Here is a 19,662-nt window from a genome sequence, read left to right as displayed (position 1 = left end):
GGCGCTGTGGGAGGGTCAGTGCTGAGGGAGTGGGCGCTGTCGGAGGGTCAGTGCTGAGGGAATGGATGCTGTGGGACGGTCAGTGCTGAGGGAGTGGGCGCTGTCGGAGGGTCAGTGCTGAGGGAGCGGGTGCTGTGGGAGGGTCAGTGCTGAGGGAGCGGGCGCTGTGGGAGGGTCAGTACTGAGGGATCGGGTGCTGTGGGAGGGTCAGTGCTGAGGGAATGGGTGCTGTCGGAGGGTCAGTGCTGAGGGAGTAGGCGCTGTGGGAGGGTCAGTGCTGAGGGAGCGGGCGCTGTGGGAGGGTCAGTGCTGAGGGAGTGGGCGCTGTCGGAGGGTCAGTGCTGAGGGAGCGGGCGCTGTGGGAGGGTCAGTGCTGAGGGAGCGGGTGCTGTGGGAGGGTCAGTGCTGAGGGAGCGGGTGCTGTGGGAGGGTCAGTGCTGAGGGATCGGGCGCTGTGGGAGGGTCAGTGCTGAGGGAGCGGGCGCTGTGGGAGGGTCAGTGCTGAGGTAATGGATGCTGTGGGACAGTCAGTGCTGAGGGAGTGGGCGCTGTGGGAGGGTCAGTGCTGAGGGAGTGGGCGCTGTGGGACGGTCAGTGCTGAGGGAGTGGGCGCTGTCGGAGGGTCAGTGCTGAGGGAGCGGGTGCTGTGGGAGGGTCAGTGCTGAGGGAGCGGGCGCTGTGGGATGGTCAGTACTGAGGGATCGGGTACTGTGGGAGGGTCAGTGCTGAGGAAATGGGTGCTGTCGGAGGGTCAGTGCTGAGGTAGTAGGCGCTGTGGGAGGGTCAGAGCTGAGGGAGTGGGCGCTGTGGGAAGGTCAGTGCTGAGGGAGTGGGCGCTGTGTGAGGGTCAGCGCTGAGGGAGTGGGCGCTGTGGGAAGGTCAGTGCTGAGGGAGTGGGCGCTGTGGGAGGGTCAGCGCTGAGGGAGTGGGCGCTGTGGGAGGGTCAGTGTTGAGGGAGTGGGCGCTGTGGGAGGGTCAGTGCTGAGGGAGTGGGCGCTCTGGGAGGGTCAGTGTTGAGGGAGTGGGCGCTGTGGGAGGGTCAGTGCTGAGGGAGTGGGTGCTGTGGGAGGGTCAGCGCTGAGGGAGTGGGCGCTGTGGGAGGGTCAGCGCTGAGGGGGTGGGTGCTGTGGGAGGGTCAGTGCTGAGGAAGTGGGTGCTGTGGGAGGGTCAGTGCTGAGGGAGCGGGTGCTGTGGGAGGGTCAGTGCTGAGGGAGTGGGTGCTGTGGGAGGGTCAGTGCTGAGGGAATGGGTGCTGTTGGAGGGTCAGCGCTGAGGGAGTGGGTGCTGTTGGAGGGTCAGTGCTGAGGGAGTGGGTGCTGTGGGAGGGTCAGCGCTGAGGGAGTGGGTGCTGTGGGAGGGTCAGCGCTGAGGGAATAGGCACTGTGGGAGGGTCAGTGCTGAGGGAGTGGGTGCTGTGGGAGGGTCAGTGCTGAGGGAGTGGGCACTGTCTGAGGGTCAGCGCTGAGGGAGCGGGCGCTGTGGGAGGGTCAGTGCTGAGGGAGCGGGTGCTGTGGGAGGGTCAGTGCTGAGGGAGCGGGTGCTGTGGGAGGGTCAGTGCTGAGGGATCGGGCACTGTGGGAGGGTCAGTGCTGAGGGAGTGGGTGCTGTTGGAGGGTCAGTGCTGAGGGAGTGGGCGCTGTGGGAGGGTCAGTGCTGAGGGTGTGGGTGCTGTGGGAGGGTCAGCGCTGAGGGAGTGGGTGCTGTGGGAGGGTCAGTGCTGAGGGAATGGGTGCTGTCAGAGGGTCAGCGCTGAGGGAGTGGGTGCTGTTGGAGGGTCAGCGCTGAGGGAGCGGGTGCTGTGGGAGGGTCAGTGCTGAGGGATCGGGCACTGTGGGAGGGTCAGTGCTGAGGGAGTGGGTGCTGTTGGAGGGTCAGTGCTGAGGGAGTGGGCGCTGTGGGAGGGTCAGTGCTGAGGGTGTGGGCGCTGTGGGAGGGTCAGCGCTGAGGGAGTGGGTGCTGTGGGAGGGTCAGTGCTGAGGGAATGGGTGCTGTTGGAGGGTCAGCGCTGAGGGAGTGGGTGCTGTTGGAGGGTCAGTGCTGAGGGAGTGGGTGCTGTGGGAGGGTCAGCGCTGAGGGAGTGGGTGCTGTGGGAGGGTCAGCGCTGAGGGAACAGGCACTGTGGGAGGGTCAGTGCTGAGGGAGTCGGCACTGTCTGAGGGTCAGCGCTGAGGGAGCGGGCGCTGTGGGAGGGTCAGTGCTGAGGGAGCGGGTGCTGTGGGAGGGTCAGTGCTGAGGGAGCGGGCGCTGTGGGAGGGTCAGTGCTGAGGGAGCGGGCGCTGTGGGAGGGTCAGTGCTGAGGGATCGGGCGCTGTGGGAGGGTCAGTGCTGAGGGAGCGGGCGCTGTGGGAGGGTCAGTGCTGAGGGAGCGGGCGCTGTGGGAGGGTCAGTGCTGAGGGAGTGGGCGCTGTCGGAGGGTCAGTGCTGAGGGAATGGATGCTGTGGGAGGGTCAGTGCTGAGGGAGCGGGTGCTGTGGGAGGGTCAGTGCTGAGGGAGCGGGCGCTGTGGGAGGGTCAGTGCTGAGGGAGCGGGCGCTGTGGGAGGGTCAGTGCTGAGGGAGTGGGTGCTGTGGGAGGGTCAGTGCTGAGGGAGTGGGCACTGTCTGAGGGTCAGCGCTGAGGGAGCGGGCGCTGTGGGAGGGTCAGTGCTGAGGGAGCGGGCGCTGTCGGAGGGTCAGTGCTGAGGGAGTGGGCGCTGTGGGACGGTCATTGCTGAGGGAGTGGGCGCTGTCGGAGAGTCAGTGTTGAGGGAGTGGGCGCTGTGGGAGGGTCAGTGCTGAGGGAGTGGGTGCTGTGGGAGGGTCAGCGCTGAGGGAGTGGGCGCTGTGGGAGGGTCAGCGCTGAGGGGGTGGGTGCTGTGGGAGGGTCAGTGCTGAGGAAGTGGGTGCTGTGTGAGGGTCAGTGCTGAGGGAGCGGGTGCTGTGGGAGGGTCAGTGCTGAGGGAGTGGGTGCTGTGGGAGGGTCAGTGCTGAGGGAATGGGTGCTGTTGGAGGGTCAGCGCTGAGGGAGTGGGTGCTGTTGGAGGGTCAGTGCTGAGGGAGTGGGTGCTGTGGGAGGGTCAGCGCTGAGGGAGTGGGTGCTGTGGGAGGGTCAGCGCTGAGGGAACAGGCACTGTGGGAGGGTCAGTGCTGAGGGAGTGGGTGCTGTGGGAGGGTCAGTGCTGAGGGAGTGGGCGCTGTCTGAGGGTCAGCGCTGAGGGAGCGGGCGCTGTGGGAGGGTCAGTGCTGAGGGAGCGGGTGCTGTGGGAGGGTCAGTGCTGAGGGAGCGGGTGCTGTGGGAGGGTCAGTGCTGAGGGATCGGGCACTGTGGGAGGGTCAGTGCTGAGGGAGTGGGTGCTGTTGGAGGGTCAGTGCTGAGGGAGTGGGCGCTGTGGGAGGGTCAGTGCTGAGGGTGTGGGCGCTGTGGGAGGGTCAGCGCTGAGGGAGTGGGCGCTGTGGGAGGGTCAGTGCTGAGGGAATGGGTGCTGTTGGAGGGTCAGCGCTGAGGGAGTGGGTGCTGTTGGAGGGTCAGTGCTGAGGGAGCGGGTGCTGTGGGAGGGTCAGTGCTGAGGGATCGGGCACTGTGGGAGGGTCAGTGCTGAGGGAGTGGGTGCTGTTGGAGGGTCAGTGCTGAGGGAGTGGGCGCTGTGGGAGGGTCAGTGCTGAGGGTGTGGGCGCTGTGGGAGGGTCAGCGCTGAGGGAGTGGGTGCTGTGGGAGGGTCAGTGCTGAGGGAATGGGTGCTGTTGGAGGGTCAGCGCTGAGGGAGTGGGTGCTGTTGAAGGGTCAGTGCTGAGGGAGTGGGTGCTGTGGGAGGGTCAGCGCTGAGGGAGTGGGTGCTGTGGGAGGGTCAGCGCTGAGGGAACAGGCACTGTGGGAGGGTCAGTGCTGAGGGAGTCGGCACTGTCTGAGGGTCAGCGCTGAGGGAGCGGGCGCTGTGGGAGGGTCAGTGCTGAGGGAGCGGGCGCTGTGGGAGGGTCAGTGCTGAGGGAGCGGGCGCTGTGGGAGGGTCAGTGCTGAGGGATCGGGCGCTGTGGGAGGGTCAGTGCTGAGGGAGCGGGCGCTGTGGGAGGGTCAGTGCTGAGGGAGCGGGCGCTGTGGGAGGGTCAGTGCTGAGGGAATGGATGCTGTGGGACGGTCAGTGCTGAGGGAGTGGGCGCTGTCGGAGGGTCAGTGCTGAGGGAGCGGGTGCTGTGGGAGGGTCAGTGCTGAGGGAGCGGGCGCTGTGGGAGGGTCAGTGCTGAGGGATCGGGTGCTGTGGGAGGGTCAGTGCTGAGGGAATGGGTGCTGTCGGAGGGTCAGTGCTGAGGGAGTAGGCGCTGTGGAAGGGTCAGTGCTGAGGGAGCGGGCGCTGTGGGAGGGTCAGTGCTGAGGGAGCGGGCGCTGTGGGAGGGTCAGTGCTGAGGGAGTGGGCGCTGTCGGAGGGTCAGTGCTGAGGGAGCGGGTGCTGTGGGAGGGTCAGTGCTGAGGGAGCGGGTGCTGTGGGAGGGTCAGTGCTGAGGGAGTGGGCGCTGTCGGAGGGTCAGTGCTGAGGGAGCGGGTGCTGTGGGAGGGTCAGTGCTGAGGGAGCGGGCGCTGTGGGAGGGTCAGTACTGAGGGATCGGGTGCTGTGGGAGGGTCAGTGCTGAGGGAATGGGTGCTGTCGGAGGGTCAGTGCTGAGGGAGTAGGCGCTGTGGGAGGGTCAGTGCTGAGGGAGCGGGCGCTGTGGGAGGGTCAGTGCTGAGGGAGCGGGCGCTGTGGGAGGGTCAGTGCTGAGGGAGTGGGCGCTGTCGGAGGGTCAGTGCTGAGGGAGCGGGTGCTGTGGGAGGGTCAGTGCTGAGGGAGCGGGTGCTGTGGGAGGGTCAGTGCTGAGGGATCGGGCGCTGTGGGAGGGTCAGTGCTGAGGGAGCGGGCGCTGTGGGAGGGTTAGTGCTGAGGGAGCGGGTGCTGTGGGAGGGTCAGTGCTGAGGGAATGGATGCTGTGGGACAGTCAGTGCTGAGGGAGTGGGCGCTGTGGGAGGGTCAGTGCTGAAGGAGCGGGCGCTGTCGGAGGGTCAGTGCTGAGGGAGTGGGCGCTGTGGGACGGTCAGTGCTGAGGGAGTGGGCGCTGTCGGAGGGTCAGTGCTGAGGGAGCGGGTGCTGTGGGAGGGTCAGTGCTGAGGGAGCGGGCGCTGTGGGAGGGTCAGTACTGAGGGATCGGGTGCTGTGGGAGGGTCAGTGCTGAGGGAATGGGTGCTGTCGGAGGGTCAGTGCTGAGGGAGTAGGCGCTGTGGGAGGGTCAGTGCTGAGGGAGTGGGCGCTGTGGGAAGGTCAGTGCTGAGGGAGTGGGCGCTGTGGGAGGGTCAGCGCTGAGGGAGTGGGCGCTGTGGGAAGGTCAGTGCTGAGGGAGTGGGCGCTGTGGGAGGGTCAGCGCTGAGGGAGTGGGCGCTGTGGGAGGATCAGCGCTGAGGGAGTGGGCGCTGTCGGAGTGTCAGCGCTGAGGGAGTGGGCGCTGTGGGAGGGTCAGTGTTGAGGGAGTGGGCGCTGTGGGAGGGTCAGTGCTGAGGGAGTGGGCGCTGTGGGAAGGTCAGTGTTGAGGGAGTGGGCGCTGTGGGAGGGTCAGCGCTGAGGGAGTGGGCGCTGTGGGAGGGTCAGCGCTGAGGGAGTGGGCGCTGTCGGAGGGTCAGCGCTGAGGGAGTGGGCGCTGTGGGAGGGTCAGTGTTGAGGGAGTGGGCGCTGTGGGAGGGTCAGTGCTGAGGGAGTGGGCGCTGTGGGAGGGTCAGTGTTGAGGGAGTGGGCGCTGTGGGAGGGTCAGTGCTGAGGGAGCGGGTGCTGTGGGAGGGTCAGTGCTGAGGGAGTGGGCGCTGTGGGAGGGTCAGTGCTGAGGGAGGGGGCGCTGTGGGAGGGTCAGTGCTGAGGGAGTGGGCGCTGTCGGAGGGTCAGCGCTGAGGGAGTGGGCGCTGTGGGAGGGTCAGTGTTGAGGGAGTGGGCACTGTGGGAGGGTCAGTGCTGAGGGAGTGGGTGCTGTGGGAGGGTCAGTGCTGAGTGAATGGGTGCTGTGGGAGGGTCAGTGCTGAGGGAGCGGGCGCTGTGGGAGGGTCAGTGCTGAGGGAGTGGGTGCTGTGGGAGGGTCAGTGCTGAGGGAGCGGGTGCTGTGGGAGGGTCAGTGCTGAGGGAGTGGGTGCTGTGGGAGGGTCAGTGCTGAGGGAGCGGGTGCTGTGGGAGGGTCAGTGCTGAGGGAGCGGGTGCTGTGGGAGGGTCAGTGCTGAGGGAGCGGGTGCTGTGGGAGGGTCAGTGCTGAGGGAACAGGCCGTGGTGGGATTCAAAGCTGTTTCCCCTCCCGGGGATTAGTCTCTGGATTGCAACCCTCATGACCCAAGTCACATGACCAGTAGGCAGCCATCTTGAGCAGTCTCTCCAAGGGTGGTGTTGCTCATACTCAGAGTGAACTCCCTCGAGTGGGGAATGATAGGAGGGGTATCTAATCGAGGGGTTTGAGGGTCAAGAAGTAGAGGGTCTAAATGAGGGCTTCGAGAGTCCGGAGGGTGAGGGTCAAGAGGTTCACGAGGGTCGGGGGAAGGGTCTAGCTTTGGAGTTTGACGGTCTGGAGGGAGAGTAGGGAGCGTGTAATTGAGGGGTTCAAGGGTCTGTGAGGGTGGGGAGAGTCTCATCGAGGGGGTCAAGGGTCGACGGTGGAGGGGCTCAAGGTTCCAGAGGGAGGGGCTCTCATCGAGTGGTTCAAGGGAACAAATTGGTTCACCTAGCCGGCTCTAGGTTCAAAGGTCACGGAGCCTCGGCCTACATCGCCAAGCTCAGGCTCAGCCACGAGTCGACCGAAGGGCCGAGCGGTCTCATTCAGGCAACCCAACCCCCTCCCCGAGGGGAAACTGCACACACATGAATTCCCCCCCACCCCGCATCACCACAGACACGCCCCCACCCTCCTGGCTGACAGGCAGTTGGCAGGGGGAGGGGAAGGGGGTGGGAAGTCACGATGGCGGATACGCACCTTGCAATTGGAGCAGCAGGCACCGTCTGAGGAACACTGGGCCCCGGGCACCAGTTTACAGGAGGTGGCATTACAGCAGGGGTCATCACACTCCTGAGGGAGAGGGGGGCGAAGGTGAGGGAGGGAATAGAGGGGAGGGACAGGTCAGAGAGTGAGGTGGGGGGGTTGGGGGGGAGAAGGGGGAAGGGACAGAGGGGGAGGTGAGGTGAGACGGGGAAGGGGAGGGAGGGAGGGGGCAAGATGGGAGGGGTGAAGTGGGCAGGGGGAGGGAAGGAGGGTGGATGGGAGAGGTGAGGGGAGGGAGAGAATGGGGACGAGGGAGAGTTGGGGGAGGGGAGGAAGTGAGGGGGAGAGAGGGAGTAAGAAGGAAGGGAAAGAGTGAGGGAGGAGGGAGGGGTGAAGAGGGGAGGGGGAAGGGGAGGGAGAGAAATGGAGGGGAGGGAGAGTTGGGGAAGGGGAAGGACAGGGCAAAGAGTAAGGGGGAGAGACATGGAGGAAGGGGAAGAGGAGAGGCAGAGGAGTAAGGGGGAGGAGAGGGGGAGGAAGGGGAGGGAGAGGGGCAGCGAGTGAGGGGGGCAGGAAGCGGGGGAGGAGGGACGAGGGAGGTGGATGGAGGAGGGGAGGGGGAGTGGTGGGAGAGGCAGGGAGAATGGAGGCGAGGGAGAATGGGGGGAGGGGAAGAAGGGGGTGGAGTGAGAAAAGAGGAGGGGAGCAGGGAGGAGGAAAGGGTGGAGGGAGGAGGGGGGAAGGGGGGGGAGCAACAGGGTAAGGGAGGGATGGTGAGTGAAGGAGGCAGAGAGAGGGAGAGGGAAGAGAAACATCATTGGACTCGGTTTGAGGCCTACATGGTCACCATAGCGACAGGGAAGCCTGAGCGGCCATGATCAGCACGTTACCCCAACAGCAATCTATCAAAATCACGGGGCAGCCACTAACCGGCAGTGAGAGAGAACACCCCCCTCAACTCCCCCCCGCCCCCCGACCAACACCCCCCATCCCCCACCCCACCCCGACAACCCCCACCCCCACCATCCCATGTGTGAGCATTGTATCCCCAAGATGCCAATATGGCGGTGAAGAGCAGGGTATTTTGGGGGGAGATCTTAGGGAGTTGATCCCTACCCCCACAGTGACCCCCACCCCCCCCAACAGTGCACCCTCCCTCCCCCCACAATGATCCTCTCCCCCACAGTGACCCCCACCCTCACCCCACAGTGACTCCCTCCGTCATCCCACAGTGTCCCCCTCTCCTGCCCGAAGCGGGTCAGGCTGCACATTGCCCTCACCTCGGGTAGGCCGCAGTCACACTCCTCGTCCCCCTTCACCACAGTGTCCCACTCCCCCATCGTGACTCCCTCCCCTACGCTGCCCCCTTCCCCACCGTGACTCCCTCCCTCACGGTGTCGCCCTCCTCTCCATTCCCAGCATGCCCCTCTCCTGCCCGAAGCGGGTCAGGCTGCACGTTGCCCTCATCTTGGGTAGGCCGCAGTCACACTCCTCGTCCCCCTTCACCACTGTGAGCCCCTTCCCCACCATGACCCCCTCCCCCACGGTGTCGCCCTCCTCTCCATTCCCAGCATGCCCCTCTCCTGCCCGAAGCGGGTCAGGCTTCATGTGGCCCTCACCTCGAGTAGGCCGCAGTCACACTCCTCGTCCCCCTCCACGTAGAGGTTGCCGCAGCGTTGCCCCCCGAAGAGGCGGCTTGCGTTGGGGAAGTTGTAGAGGCACATGCCCCCTCCCTGTGTCAGGCTCCGCTCCAGATCGTCCTGACTACAGCTACTGAATGCCTGGCCTGGCAGGAATCTGTACCCACCCCCACCCCGGGGAGAGGTGGGGGGGAGGGGAGGTGGAGAGAGAGAGAGAGAGAGAGAGAAGGGGGGAAAAAGGGTAGAGAGACGGGGGAGAGAGGGGGCAGGGGAGAGGGAGGTGAGAGTGAGAAGGGGAGAGAGAGGAGGGGTGGGGTGGGAAGGGGAGGTGAGGGGGGAGAAGGGGGAGAGAGAGAGACGGGGGAGAGAGGGGGTGGGGGAGGGGGGAGAGTGGGGTGAGAGTGAGAAGGGGAGAGAAGAGGAGGGAGAGGGGAGGGGGAGAGCACAAGGGGAGAGAGGGGGGTGGGGGGGGAGAGTGCGAGGGGAGAGGGGGCAGGGGGTGGGAAGGGGGAGATGGGAGAGAGAGAGAGAGGGGGGGGAGAGAGGAGGAGAGATGGGGGGATGGTGGGGGTGGGGGGGGGGGGGGGAGAGAGAGAGAGACAAAGAGTCAAACTCAAAAGAATTATGGTCCCTTGTCCCCAGTTACCCCCAGACCAGAGGGTCTGACTTGAGGGGAGCCGCCCAGAGGGAGGGGCAGGTACACAGACCCCACTGGTGAGTGTCCGGGGCAGGGAGGAGGGGGAAGGAGGCTGGATTCATCTGTACTCCCAGACCGGGGTGAGGGGGCAGACTCAATCTCTCCCCTAATTCCCCCAGCTCCCCAAACCAGTGACCCCCAACATTGGGTATTTACCCCAATCAGTGATGGGGGTCAGGAAAGCTCCCTCTACACTGTCCCCCACCATCCCAGGGACAGCACGGGGTTAGAGACAGAGTAAAGCTCCCTCTACACTGTCCCCCCCATCCCAGGGACAGGGACAGCACGGGGTTAGATACAGAGTAAAGCTCCCTCTACACTGTCCCCCCATCCCAGGGACAGGGACAGCACGGGGTTAGATACAGAGTAAAGCTCCGTCTACACTGCCCCCCTCCATCCCAGGGACAGGGACAGCACGGGGTTAGATACAGAGTAAAGCTCCCTCTACACTGTCCCCCCCCATCCCAGGGACAGAGACAGCACGGGGTTAGATACAGAGTAAAGCTCCCTCTACGCTGTCCCCCCATCCCAGGGACAGGGACAGGGACAGCACGGGGTTAGAGACAGAGTAAAGCTCCCTCTACGCTGTCCCCCCATCCCAGGGACAGGGACAGCACGGGGTTAGATACAGAGGAAAGCTCCCTCTACACTGTCCCCCCATCCTAGGGACAGCACGGGGTTAGAGACAGAGTAAAGCTCCCTCTACACTGTCCCCCCCATCCCAGGGACAGGGACAGCACGGGGTTAGATACAGGGGAACGCTCTCCCTTACCCAGTTGACGCCTCCATGATACAGCCCCCTTGGCGTTTGGGATTGAGACAGTGGCATTTCCGATCGTCAGTGTCGTGGCTGATGCCCAGGTTGTGCCCCAGTTCGTGAGCAATAGTCGAGGCCACTGCCAGGACGCTGACCGAGTGGTCCTGAGGTGAAAGGATTTGGGGGGGGGGGGAAGCAGAGCAGAGTAATATAGGAAAGAAATACGAGGATTTATCCCCCTCACCGTCAGTGTCACCCCCTCCAGCCCCTCCCTACCTGTCACACCCTCCAGCCCCCTACACTCCCTCCCTATCTCTGTCGCTCCCTCCAGCCCCTACACCCCCTCCCTATCTCTGTCACCCCCTCCAGCCCCTACACCCCCTCCCTATCACCTGCACCCCCTCCAGCCCCCTACACCCCTCCCTATCTCTGTCACCCCCTCCAGCCCCCTACACCCCCTCCCTATCTCTGTCACCCCCTCCCTATCACCTGCACCCCCTCCAGCCACCTACTCAATATTTCACCAAACTGAACCGAGAGGATATATCAATTCAAGTTGTTGTTGTCCGACCCTCCCGGTCCTGAGGCTTAAAGGTGGGGAGTAACTTTGGAGTGACCCCCCCCGACCCTATGACTGACCGACCAACCCCCTTCCCTCATCACCCCTTAGCCTGGCCTTGCACTGCATTGTGGGTACATCATGGCTTTAGTGGCGGAGTGGAATATTCCGGAATGGATTGGGAGGGGGCTTCGCGATTGCAGGGAGCCCTCCTCCACCCCACGCCTCACCAACTGAGCTCAGTCCATCTCCCAGTCACAGGTGGAGGTGGGAAGAGACCCAGGTAGGGGCCATTCGGCCCCTCTTTGGGGCTCCCCTCCCATTCTAACCCATCCTCTTTTGCCTCAGGACCTCTGCAAATCATTCCTGCACACTCCCCACCCCCCCCCAACAGCCCCCATTTCTCCCATTCTACACCTCCCCACCACACCCCTCAAAACCCCCTTCGATCCTGTCCGTCGCCAGAACCTGGTGGGATAGCAGGAGCCCCTTCGCCCATCGTGCCGGGCCTGGGCGTCCTCTGACCCGTCCCTCTCTCCCCCTCCCTCCGCCAATGGCGACCCCTTCAGAATCCTCCACTCTGCCACACCCCCACCCTCCACCTCCAACCCCAACCTCACCTTCCTGACCATTCAGCCCATCCTGGCTAGGCCTCAAAGTGCTATCCCGCCTGCTCCCGCTACCCCTTCCCTATGACCTTGCGCCCCTAGCTGCCCCCAACCTACCTCAACCCCACCCCCCCCAAACCCACCCCACCATTCCCCTCTTCCCCCTCCATTTTGGAAGTTCAATTTCCAATCCCTATCACATTCCCCCCCACCTCAACAAACCCATTCTCCCCCACCTGCCCCGCACACGCCTGGTTTGATTTCCAAACTGCCTTGCCCTGTGTACCACCCCCGTGGTGACCCACCCTCCTGCTGCTCGGAGATCTGGGTCTCCTTCATTTCCCGCCCCCCCCCCCCCCACTTCCCTCGCGATACGTCAACTCCTCGATTCACAACCTCCCGCTCAATTCCCCTTCCATCTCCCGTTCCCCGCCTCTCTCTCTCTCTCTCTCTCTATAACCCGCACGGACAGGAGACCCCACTCCATTTACTGAGGCTTCAGCCTCCCGTGTGGAGCAGCTTCTGTCTCCCTTGGCGGCGTAGGCCTCAGGCTGCATGGGCGGCTCAGCTGGCGGCCATTTTGATTCACTCACCACGTTGACCCCTCCTGACCGATCCTTGGAGCACATGGAACTCTGGGAAGCCATGCCAACTGTGCCACCAGTGAACGACCCACCTCTGTCAGGGAAAATGAGGATAATTTATTGTCCCTCAGACCCCTCCCTCGATCCGTACAGACAGGGCAACACGTGCCAACTCAATGGCTCAGGACTACGACTCATCTTGTGGAGTTAGAACGGGGGGGGTCCCCAAGCACTGACCCTCCGACGGTGCCCGCTCCCTCAGCACTGACCCACCCACAGCGCCCACTCCCTCAGCACTGACCCTCCAACGGTGCCCGCTCCCTCAGCACTGACCCACCCACAGCGCCCACTCCCTCAGCACTGACCCTCCAACGGTGCCCGCTCCCTCAGTACTGACCCTCCGACAGCGCCCACTCCCTCAGCACTGACCCTCCGACGGTGCCCGCTCCCTCAGCACTGGCCCTCCTACAGCACCCGCTCCCTCAGCACTGACCCACCCACAGCGCCCACTCCCTCAGCACTGCCCCTCCGAAGTGCCCACTCCCTCAGCACTGACCCACCGACGGTGCCCGCTCCCTCAGCACTGACCCTCCCACAGCGCCCACTCCCTCAGCACTGACCCTCCGAAGTGCCCACTCCCTCAGCACTGACCCTCTGTCAAAGTCCACTCCCTCAGCACTGACCCTCCCACAGCGCCCACTTCCTCAGCGCTGACCCTCCCACAGCGCCCGCTCCCACAGCACTGACCCTCCGACAGCACCCACTCCCACAGCACTGACCCTCCGACAGCGCCCACTCCCTCAGCGCTGACCCTCCGACAGCGCTGACCCTCCGACAGCGCCCACTCCCTCAGCGCTGACCCTCCCACAGCGCCCGCTCCCTCAGCGCCCACTCCCTCAGCGCTGACCCTCCCACAGCGCTGACCCTCCCTCAGCGCTGACCCTCCGACAGCGCCCACTCCCTCAGCGCTGACCCTCCGACAGCGCCCACTCCCTCAGCGCTGACCCTCCCACAGCGCTCGCTCCCTCAGCGCCCACTCCCTCAGCGCTGACCCTCCCACAGTGCCCGCGTCCTCAGCACTGACCCTCTGTCAATGTCCACTCCCTCAGCGCTGACCCTCCCTCAGCGCTGACCTACATGAGCAGCTGTGCGTTGTCGTGTTGGATTCTGGGTAGAAGGTCCGTCTCCCGCCATTTCAGAAACCTGTTGAGGGTCTCCCCGGGGGTCTTGACGATTTCGAAGGGGTCCCTGTCAGTCCACACCTCCACGCCCACCAGCGCCACCCGGATATTGAGGGGTCTGTAAAACTGGGCACAGAGAACAGACGCTTACTCTCCCCCCCCTCTGAAAGCTCAGTGACCCCAGAGTCTCACCCCTTCCCCGAGGGGGCTCCAGCAACACCAGCCCCTGGCCCACGCCCCCCCTCCCATTGGTGACAAAACAGAGCCCACCACCCACACAGGGGGCAGCGGGTACCATGGGGAGGGGGGAGATCAGACAGAGGTCACCCTGTAGTACTGTCTCAAAGGAGAAGGGGGAGAGAGACGTGGGGAGAGATAGGCGGGGAGAGAGAGGGAGAGGGAGAGCGAGAGAGAGAGAGTGAGCGAGACGGGGAGAGAGAGAGAGAGACTGGGGAGAGAGAGAGAGAGAGAGAGACTGGGGAGAGAGAGAGAGAGAGAGAGAGACAGGGAGAGAGAGAGAGACGGGGGAGAGAGAGAGTCAGATGGGGGGAGAGAGAGAGAGCGAGACGAGGGAGAGAGTGAGAGAGACGGGGAGAGTGAGAGAGAGAGAGACAGGGATAGAGAGAGAGACAGGGAGAGAGAGAGATAGAGAGAGAGAGAGAGAGAGACGGAGAGAGAAAGACAGAGAGAGAGAGAGAGAGACGGGTGGGGGAGAGAGAGAAAGCGGGGAGAGAGTGAGAGACGGGGGAGAGAGTGAGACAGTTGGGGAGAGAGAGAGAGAGAGAGAGAGGGAGAGAAAGAGAGATGGGTGGGCGGGGTGGGCAGAAAGAGAGAGAGAGAGAGAGAGCCGGGTAGAGAGAGAGAGAGAGACAGGGAGAGAGAGAGAGAGACAGGGAGAGAGAGAGAGAGAGACGGAGAGAGAGAGAGAGAGAGAGAGAGAGAGAGAGAGCCGGGGTGAGAGAGAGAGAGAGAGAGAGAGAGAGACAGGGAGAGAGAGAGATAGAGAGAGAGAGAGGGAGAGAAAGAGAGATGGGTGGGCGGGGTGGGCAGAAAGAGAGAGAGAGAGAGAGAGAGCCGGGTAGAGAGAGAGAGAGAGAGACAGGGAGAGAGAGAGAGACAGAGAGAGAGAGAGAGAGAGACGGAGAGAGAAAGAGAGAGAGAGAGAGAGAGGGACACACCGGGGTAGAGAGAGAGAGAGAGAGAGAGACAGGGAGAGAGAGAGATAGAGAGAGAGAGAGAGAGAGAGAGACGGAGAGAGAAAGAGAGAGAGAGAGAGAGAGAGAGAGAGCCGGGTAGAGAGAGAGAGAGAGACAGGGAGAGAGAGAGAGAGAGACAGGGAGAGAGAGAGAGAGAGAGAGAGAGAGAGAGACGGAGAGAGAAAGAGAGAGAGAGAGAGAGAGCCGGGTAGAGGGAGAGAGAGAGAGAGAGAGAGAGACAGGGGAGAGAGAGAGAGAGAGAGACGGAGAGAGAAAGAGAGAGAGAGAGAGAGAGCCGGGTAGAGAGAGAGAGAGAGACAGGGAGGGAGAGAGAGAGAGAGAGAGAGAGACGGGAGGGTCACTAGTCAGGGGTCAGGGGTCAAGAACCGAGGTGAGTGACTGCAGCTGGGGGTCAGGGGTCAAGAACCGGGTTTGAGGGGCTTCAGCCGGGGGTCAGGGGTCAGAGCTCAGTAACCCAGAGTCGGGAGCTGGGCACCAGGGGTCGGGGTTGGAGCTGGGGGCTGGGGTCAGGGGTCAGGGGTCAGGAGCGGTTAGATACTCACCGCGTCGACCTGGTTGGCGATCTCCAGCAGGCGCATCTGTAGGGTCATCAGATTATACCCAGAGTCCCGGAACTACAGGGTGGGGGGAGGGGGGTGAGAGGGAGGGAGGGGGAAAGGGCAAGGAGGAAGGGGGGGAGGGGGGAGAGGGAGGGGGGAGGGGGGAGAGGGGGAGTAGAGGGAAGGAGGGGGAAGGGGAGGAGGTGCAGAGGGATAGGGGAGGGGAGATGGGGAGAGGGAGCAGGAGAGGGGATGGGGAGGGAGAAGGGGGAGGGGGGTGATGGGGGGGAGAGAGAGAGGGAGGGGGGATGGGACGATGGAGGGAAGGGGAGAGAGAGGGATGGGGTGGGGAGAAGGGGGAGGGGGGTGATGGGGAGAGAGAGGGAGGGAGAGCGGAAGGGACGATGGAGGGAAGGGGGGGAGAGAGAGGGATGGGAGAGGGGAGGGAGAAGGGGGAGAGAGAGGGGTGATGGGAGAGAGAGAGGGAGGGGGGAAGGGACGATGGATGGAAGGGGGGGGAGAGAGAGGGATGGATGGGGGGGAGGGGGAGGGAGGAGGGGGAGGGGGGAAGGGATGATGGAGGGATTGGGGAGAGAGAGGGATGGGAGAGGGGGAGCGAGAGAGAGAGTGGGGGATGGCGAGGGAGAAGGGGGAGGGGGAAGGGATGATGGAGGGATGGGGGAGAGAGAGGGAGGGGAGAGGGGGAGGGAGAGAGAGAGTGGGGGATGGCGAGGGAGAAGGGGGAGGGGGGGGAGAGAGAGAGTGAGGGACGGAGAGGGAGGAGAGCGGGGGAGAGAGAGAGTGAGGGGGATGGGGAGGGAGAAGGGGGAGGGGAGAGAGAGCGCGGGGGAGTGATAAGGGAGGGTAGGGGAAGGGGAGGGAGAAGGGGGACAGAGGGGGGTGATGGGGAGAGAGAGAGAGGAAGGGGTGTAGGGATAATGGAGGGAAGGGGAGAGAGAGGGATGAGAGAGAGGGAGGGGAGGGGAGAAGGGATGATGGAGGGAAGGAGGGGGAGAGAGAGTAGGGGATGGGGGAGTGAGGCGGGAGGGTGGGAGAGGGAGGGCGTGGGGGAAGGGAGGAGGTGTGGTGGGAAGAGAGAGATGGGGGGGAGGGGGGGAGCGAAATATCGAAGACGGTTACCTCAGCTCGAACCCAAGTCCCGCGGATCCCGTCTCTCACCCGACCGGCCTTCAGCCCCTCTACCCCCACCCCCACGAACCTGCATTCCTCTAGCGCCTCCCACTACGCGAGATCCAGTCACCGCCACCTCATGTGGGGGGGGGGGGCGGCCTGTGCGCTCAGTAGGATCCCATGACTGGGCCCTCGCTGTTCCCTCCAATTGACAAGTCATTGGACGGGGGGGGGGGGGTTGGTTTGGGGGTTGGGGGGAGTGTGGAGTGGTTGAGGGAGGGGTTGGGAGTCAGAAATGGAGCCTGAGTCACTCGGGAATGCCCCCGCGCCCCCTCCCCACCTCTCACGGAGGGTGGGCACAGAACGGCATCAAAATGGCGCCTTACCAATGTATCAGAGCGGGAGCGAGGGGCCTGAGTGGGCAGGGGGGCTCCGTACCCTTGGATTTGACCCCCCTCCCCCCCCCCACCTTTCAGCTACACCACCCCCTCCTCCTCCCCATCGGCTCCCCCTCCCCCCACCCCACCCCACCCCGGCCACACCCGCCAACAGCCCAGCCGAGTTGGCGAGCGATCCCAAGATGGCCGCCGCCGCCCGTGCTGAGGGGGGGCGGAGGTCAGGTGACCAGCTCACCTCCTTATTGTCTGCGACTAGCACGAGCTCGATGTATTTCTGCTCCGTCAGTATGTCCCTCTTCGTCTGAGGAGAGAGGAGATACCAGCCTGAGGGTGTGATCGTGTCCCTCGAGACCCCTAACCCTCCCATCGAAGACCCTCTCTCTAGATCCCTCACCCTCAACCCTCCCTCAAAGACCCTCCCTCTATACCATAAACCTCCCTCAAAGACCCTCCCTCTACACCATAAACCTCCCTCAAAGACCCTCCCCCCACCCTAACCCTCCCTCAAAGACCCTCCCCCAGACCCTAACCCTCCCTCAAAGACCCTCCCCCTAGACCCTAACCCTCCCTCAAAGACCCTCCCCCTAGACCCTAACCCTCCCTCAAAGACCCCTCCTCTAGACCCTTACCCTCCCTCAAAGACCCTCCCCCAGACCCTAACCCTCCCTCAAAGACCCCTCCTCTAGACCCTACCCCTCCCTCAAAGACCCTCCTCTAGACCCTAACCCTCCCTCAAAGACCCTCCTTAGACCCTAACCCTCCCTCAAAGACCCTCCCCCAGACCCTAACCCTCCCTCAAAGACCCCTCCTCTAGACCCTACCCCTCCCTCAAAGACCCTCCTCTAGACCCTTACCCTCCCTCAAAGACCCTCCTTAGACCCTAACCCTCCCTCAAAGACCCTCCCCCTAGACCCTAACCCTCCCTCAAAGACCCTCCCCCTAGACCCTACCCCTCCCTCAAAGACCCCTTCTCTAGACCCTACCCCTCCCTCAAAGACCCTCCTCTAGACCCTAACCCTCCCTCACAGACCCTCCCCCTAGACCCTAACCCTCCCTCAAAGACCCTCCCCCTAGACCCTAACCCTCCCTCAAAGACCCTCCTCTAGACCCTACCCCTCCCTCACAGACCCTCCCCCTAGACCCTACCCTCCCTCAAAGACCCTCCTCTAGACCCTACCCCTCCCTCAAAGACCCTCCCCTAGACCCTAACCCTCCCTCAAAGACCCCTCCTCTAGACCCTACCCCTCCCTCACAGACCCTCCTCTAGACCCTAACCCTCCCTCAAAGACCCTCCTCTAGACCCTACCCCTCCCTCACAGACCCTCCCCCTAGACCCTAACCCTCCCTCAAAGACCCCTCCTCTAGACCCTACCCCTCCCTCAAAGACCCTCCTCTAGACCCTACCCCTCCCTCAAAGTAGCTCCCTCTAGACCCTAACCCTCCCTCAAAGACCCCTCCCTCTAGACCCTAACCCTCCATCGAAGACCCTCCCTCTGAACCCCTAACCCTCCCATCGAAGACCCCTCCTCGAGACCCTAACCCTATCCCCCCCACCCGTTGCAATCCCAGGACCTACCCTGTGAAGAGCTGGCTGGTCTTGTTGATGGGCGGAATGTTCCGGAGCCTGGTGACTGACAGCGCAGCGCTTCCTGTTGAGGTGAACGGCCTCCATCCTGTGGATGAGGTGCACGCCATTCGCATTTCCCGGGCGGGGCTCGATGCTGTAACTTTGGTTCCTAGCCAACGTGATCAAACCCCTAAAGGGTGGGGGAGGGGTTTGGCAACAGGTGAAGCAAGGAGACATGTGGGTAAAGAGGAAGTGGCCAGCCATTGGTGTTCAGCGGAGGGGTTGGGACTCAGTTGGTGGCCCTTCGGCCCCACTCTGTTTGTGCTGGCCACCCGCCCAGTCAACCCACCCTCGCGCCAACCCGGCGCCCAACGGCCGACCTCCATCTTATCTCCGTCCTCCCTCGGAACGGAGCGCACAGAAAGATCCCAAGGAACGGGCAACCCTGGGTGGGGGGTGGGGCGGGGGGAGTGCTTGGGGGTGGATCTTTCTCCCGAAGCCTTTCCCTACCCCTCCCCCCCCCGACCCGTCCCATTCTGCGGAAATACACCGCCCCCTCCCTCCAATCTCCAGCCGTGAGCAAGCAATCAGCCAGTACCCTCGGAGGGCGGGCGCCATATAAATGCAATCCTCTGTGTGTTTGTCGGACGGGCGTTAGTCATAGAGCTGGACGGGACAGAAACAGACCCTTCGGCCCAACCCGTCCGTGCCGACCCAGATATCCCAACCCAATGTTGTCCCATCTGCCAGCACTTGGCCCATCTCCCTCCATGGATAGGAAGGGTTTCTTCCTATCCATGTCCCCATCCACCTTTTAAATGCTGTCATTGTACCAGCCCCCACCACTTCCTCTGGCAGCTCATTCCACACACGCACCACCCTCTGTGTGAAACAGTTGTCCCTCAGTTCCCTTTCCCCTCTCCCCCTAAACCTATGCCCCTCTAGTTCTGGACTCCCCCCACCCCAGGGAAAAGACCTTGTCTATTTACCCTATCCATGCCCCTCATGGTTTTATAAACCTCTATAAGGTCACCCCTCAGCCTCCGACGCTCCAGGGAAAACAGCCCCAGCCTGTTCAGCCTCTCCCTGTAGCTCAAATCCTCCAACCCTGGTAACAATCTGGGAGGAGGGTGTGTTTGTGTGTGCTTGCATGGGTGTATGAGATTGTGTGTGTGTGTGTGTGTGTGTGTGTGTGTGTGTGTGTGTGTGTGTGTGTGTGTGAGAGATTGTGTGTGTGAGTGAGTGTGAGAGTGTGTGTTTGTGTGTGCACATGTGAGTGTGTGCACGTGTGTGAGTGTGCACATGTGTGTGTCTGTTTATGAGTGTATGTTCATGTATGCATGTGTGTGTGTTTTTGTGTGGGCGTGCACGTGTGTTTTCATGTGTGCATTCATGTGTGTTTGTATGTGTGTGAGAGCGTGTGTGTGCGCGCACGTGTGTGTGTGTGTACACGTGTGTGTGTCTGCGTGTGTGTGAGAGCATGTGCGTGAGTGTGGGTGAGTGTGCGCACGTGTGGGTGAGTGTGCACGTGCACGAGTGTTTGTGTGCGTGTGCGTGCATGCGTGACTGTGTGTGCGCGTGTGTTAGTTTGCATTTGTGTGTGTGTGTGAGTGTGAGCGTGTGTGTGTGAGTGTGTATTTGACTGTGTGTGAGAGTGTGTGGGAGAGAGATTGTGTGTGTGAGTCTGTGTGTGTGAGAGTGTGTGAGTGTGTGTGAGGGTGTGTTTGAGTGCGGGCACGCGCATGTGTGCTCGTGTTTGTGTATGCGCGTGTGTGAAGGTGTGTGTGTTTGCATGTGTGTATTTTTGTGCGTGTGGCGTGCGTGTGTGTTTTTGTGT

At 63.1% G+C, this 19,662-nt stretch overlaps 1 protein-coding gene across 1 annotated transcript in view; it reads right to left on the bottom strand.

Moving 5' to 3' along the window:
- adam15 (ADAM metallopeptidase domain 15) overlaps nucleotides 1-19,662 on the bottom strand; it is a gene marked incomplete at both ends in the record, with an annotated part of 60,140 nt that overhangs the window by 13,372 nt on the left and 27,106 nt on the right. The window contains 8 exons of the mRNA XM_060822975.1: nucleotides 6,942-7,034; nucleotides 8,567-8,744; nucleotides 10,057-10,205; nucleotides 11,802-11,886; nucleotides 12,930-13,099; nucleotides 14,733-14,804; nucleotides 16,494-16,559; nucleotides 17,835-18,015. Coding sequence (XP_060678958.1) covers nucleotides 6,942-7,034; nucleotides 8,567-8,744; nucleotides 10,057-10,205; nucleotides 11,802-11,886; nucleotides 12,930-13,099; nucleotides 14,733-14,804; nucleotides 16,494-16,559; nucleotides 17,835-18,015 — 994 coding nt within the window. The remainder of the gene's footprint in view (nucleotides 1-6,941; nucleotides 7,035-8,566; nucleotides 8,745-10,056; nucleotides 10,206-11,801; nucleotides 11,887-12,929; nucleotides 13,100-14,732; nucleotides 14,805-16,493; nucleotides 16,560-17,834; nucleotides 18,016-19,662) is intronic.

Source organism: Hemiscyllium ocellatum, unplaced genomic scaffold (genome assembly GCF_020745735.1).
Source record: "Hemiscyllium ocellatum isolate sHemOce1 unplaced genomic scaffold, sHemOce1.pat.X.cur. scaffold_2842_pat_ctg1, whole genome shotgun sequence".
Lineage (NCBI taxonomy): Eukaryota > Metazoa > Chordata > Chondrichthyes > Orectolobiformes > Hemiscylliidae > Hemiscyllium > Hemiscyllium ocellatum.
Note: the sequence above shows the minus strand (reverse complement) of the source record. Positions and strands in the feature narration are given on the sequence as shown.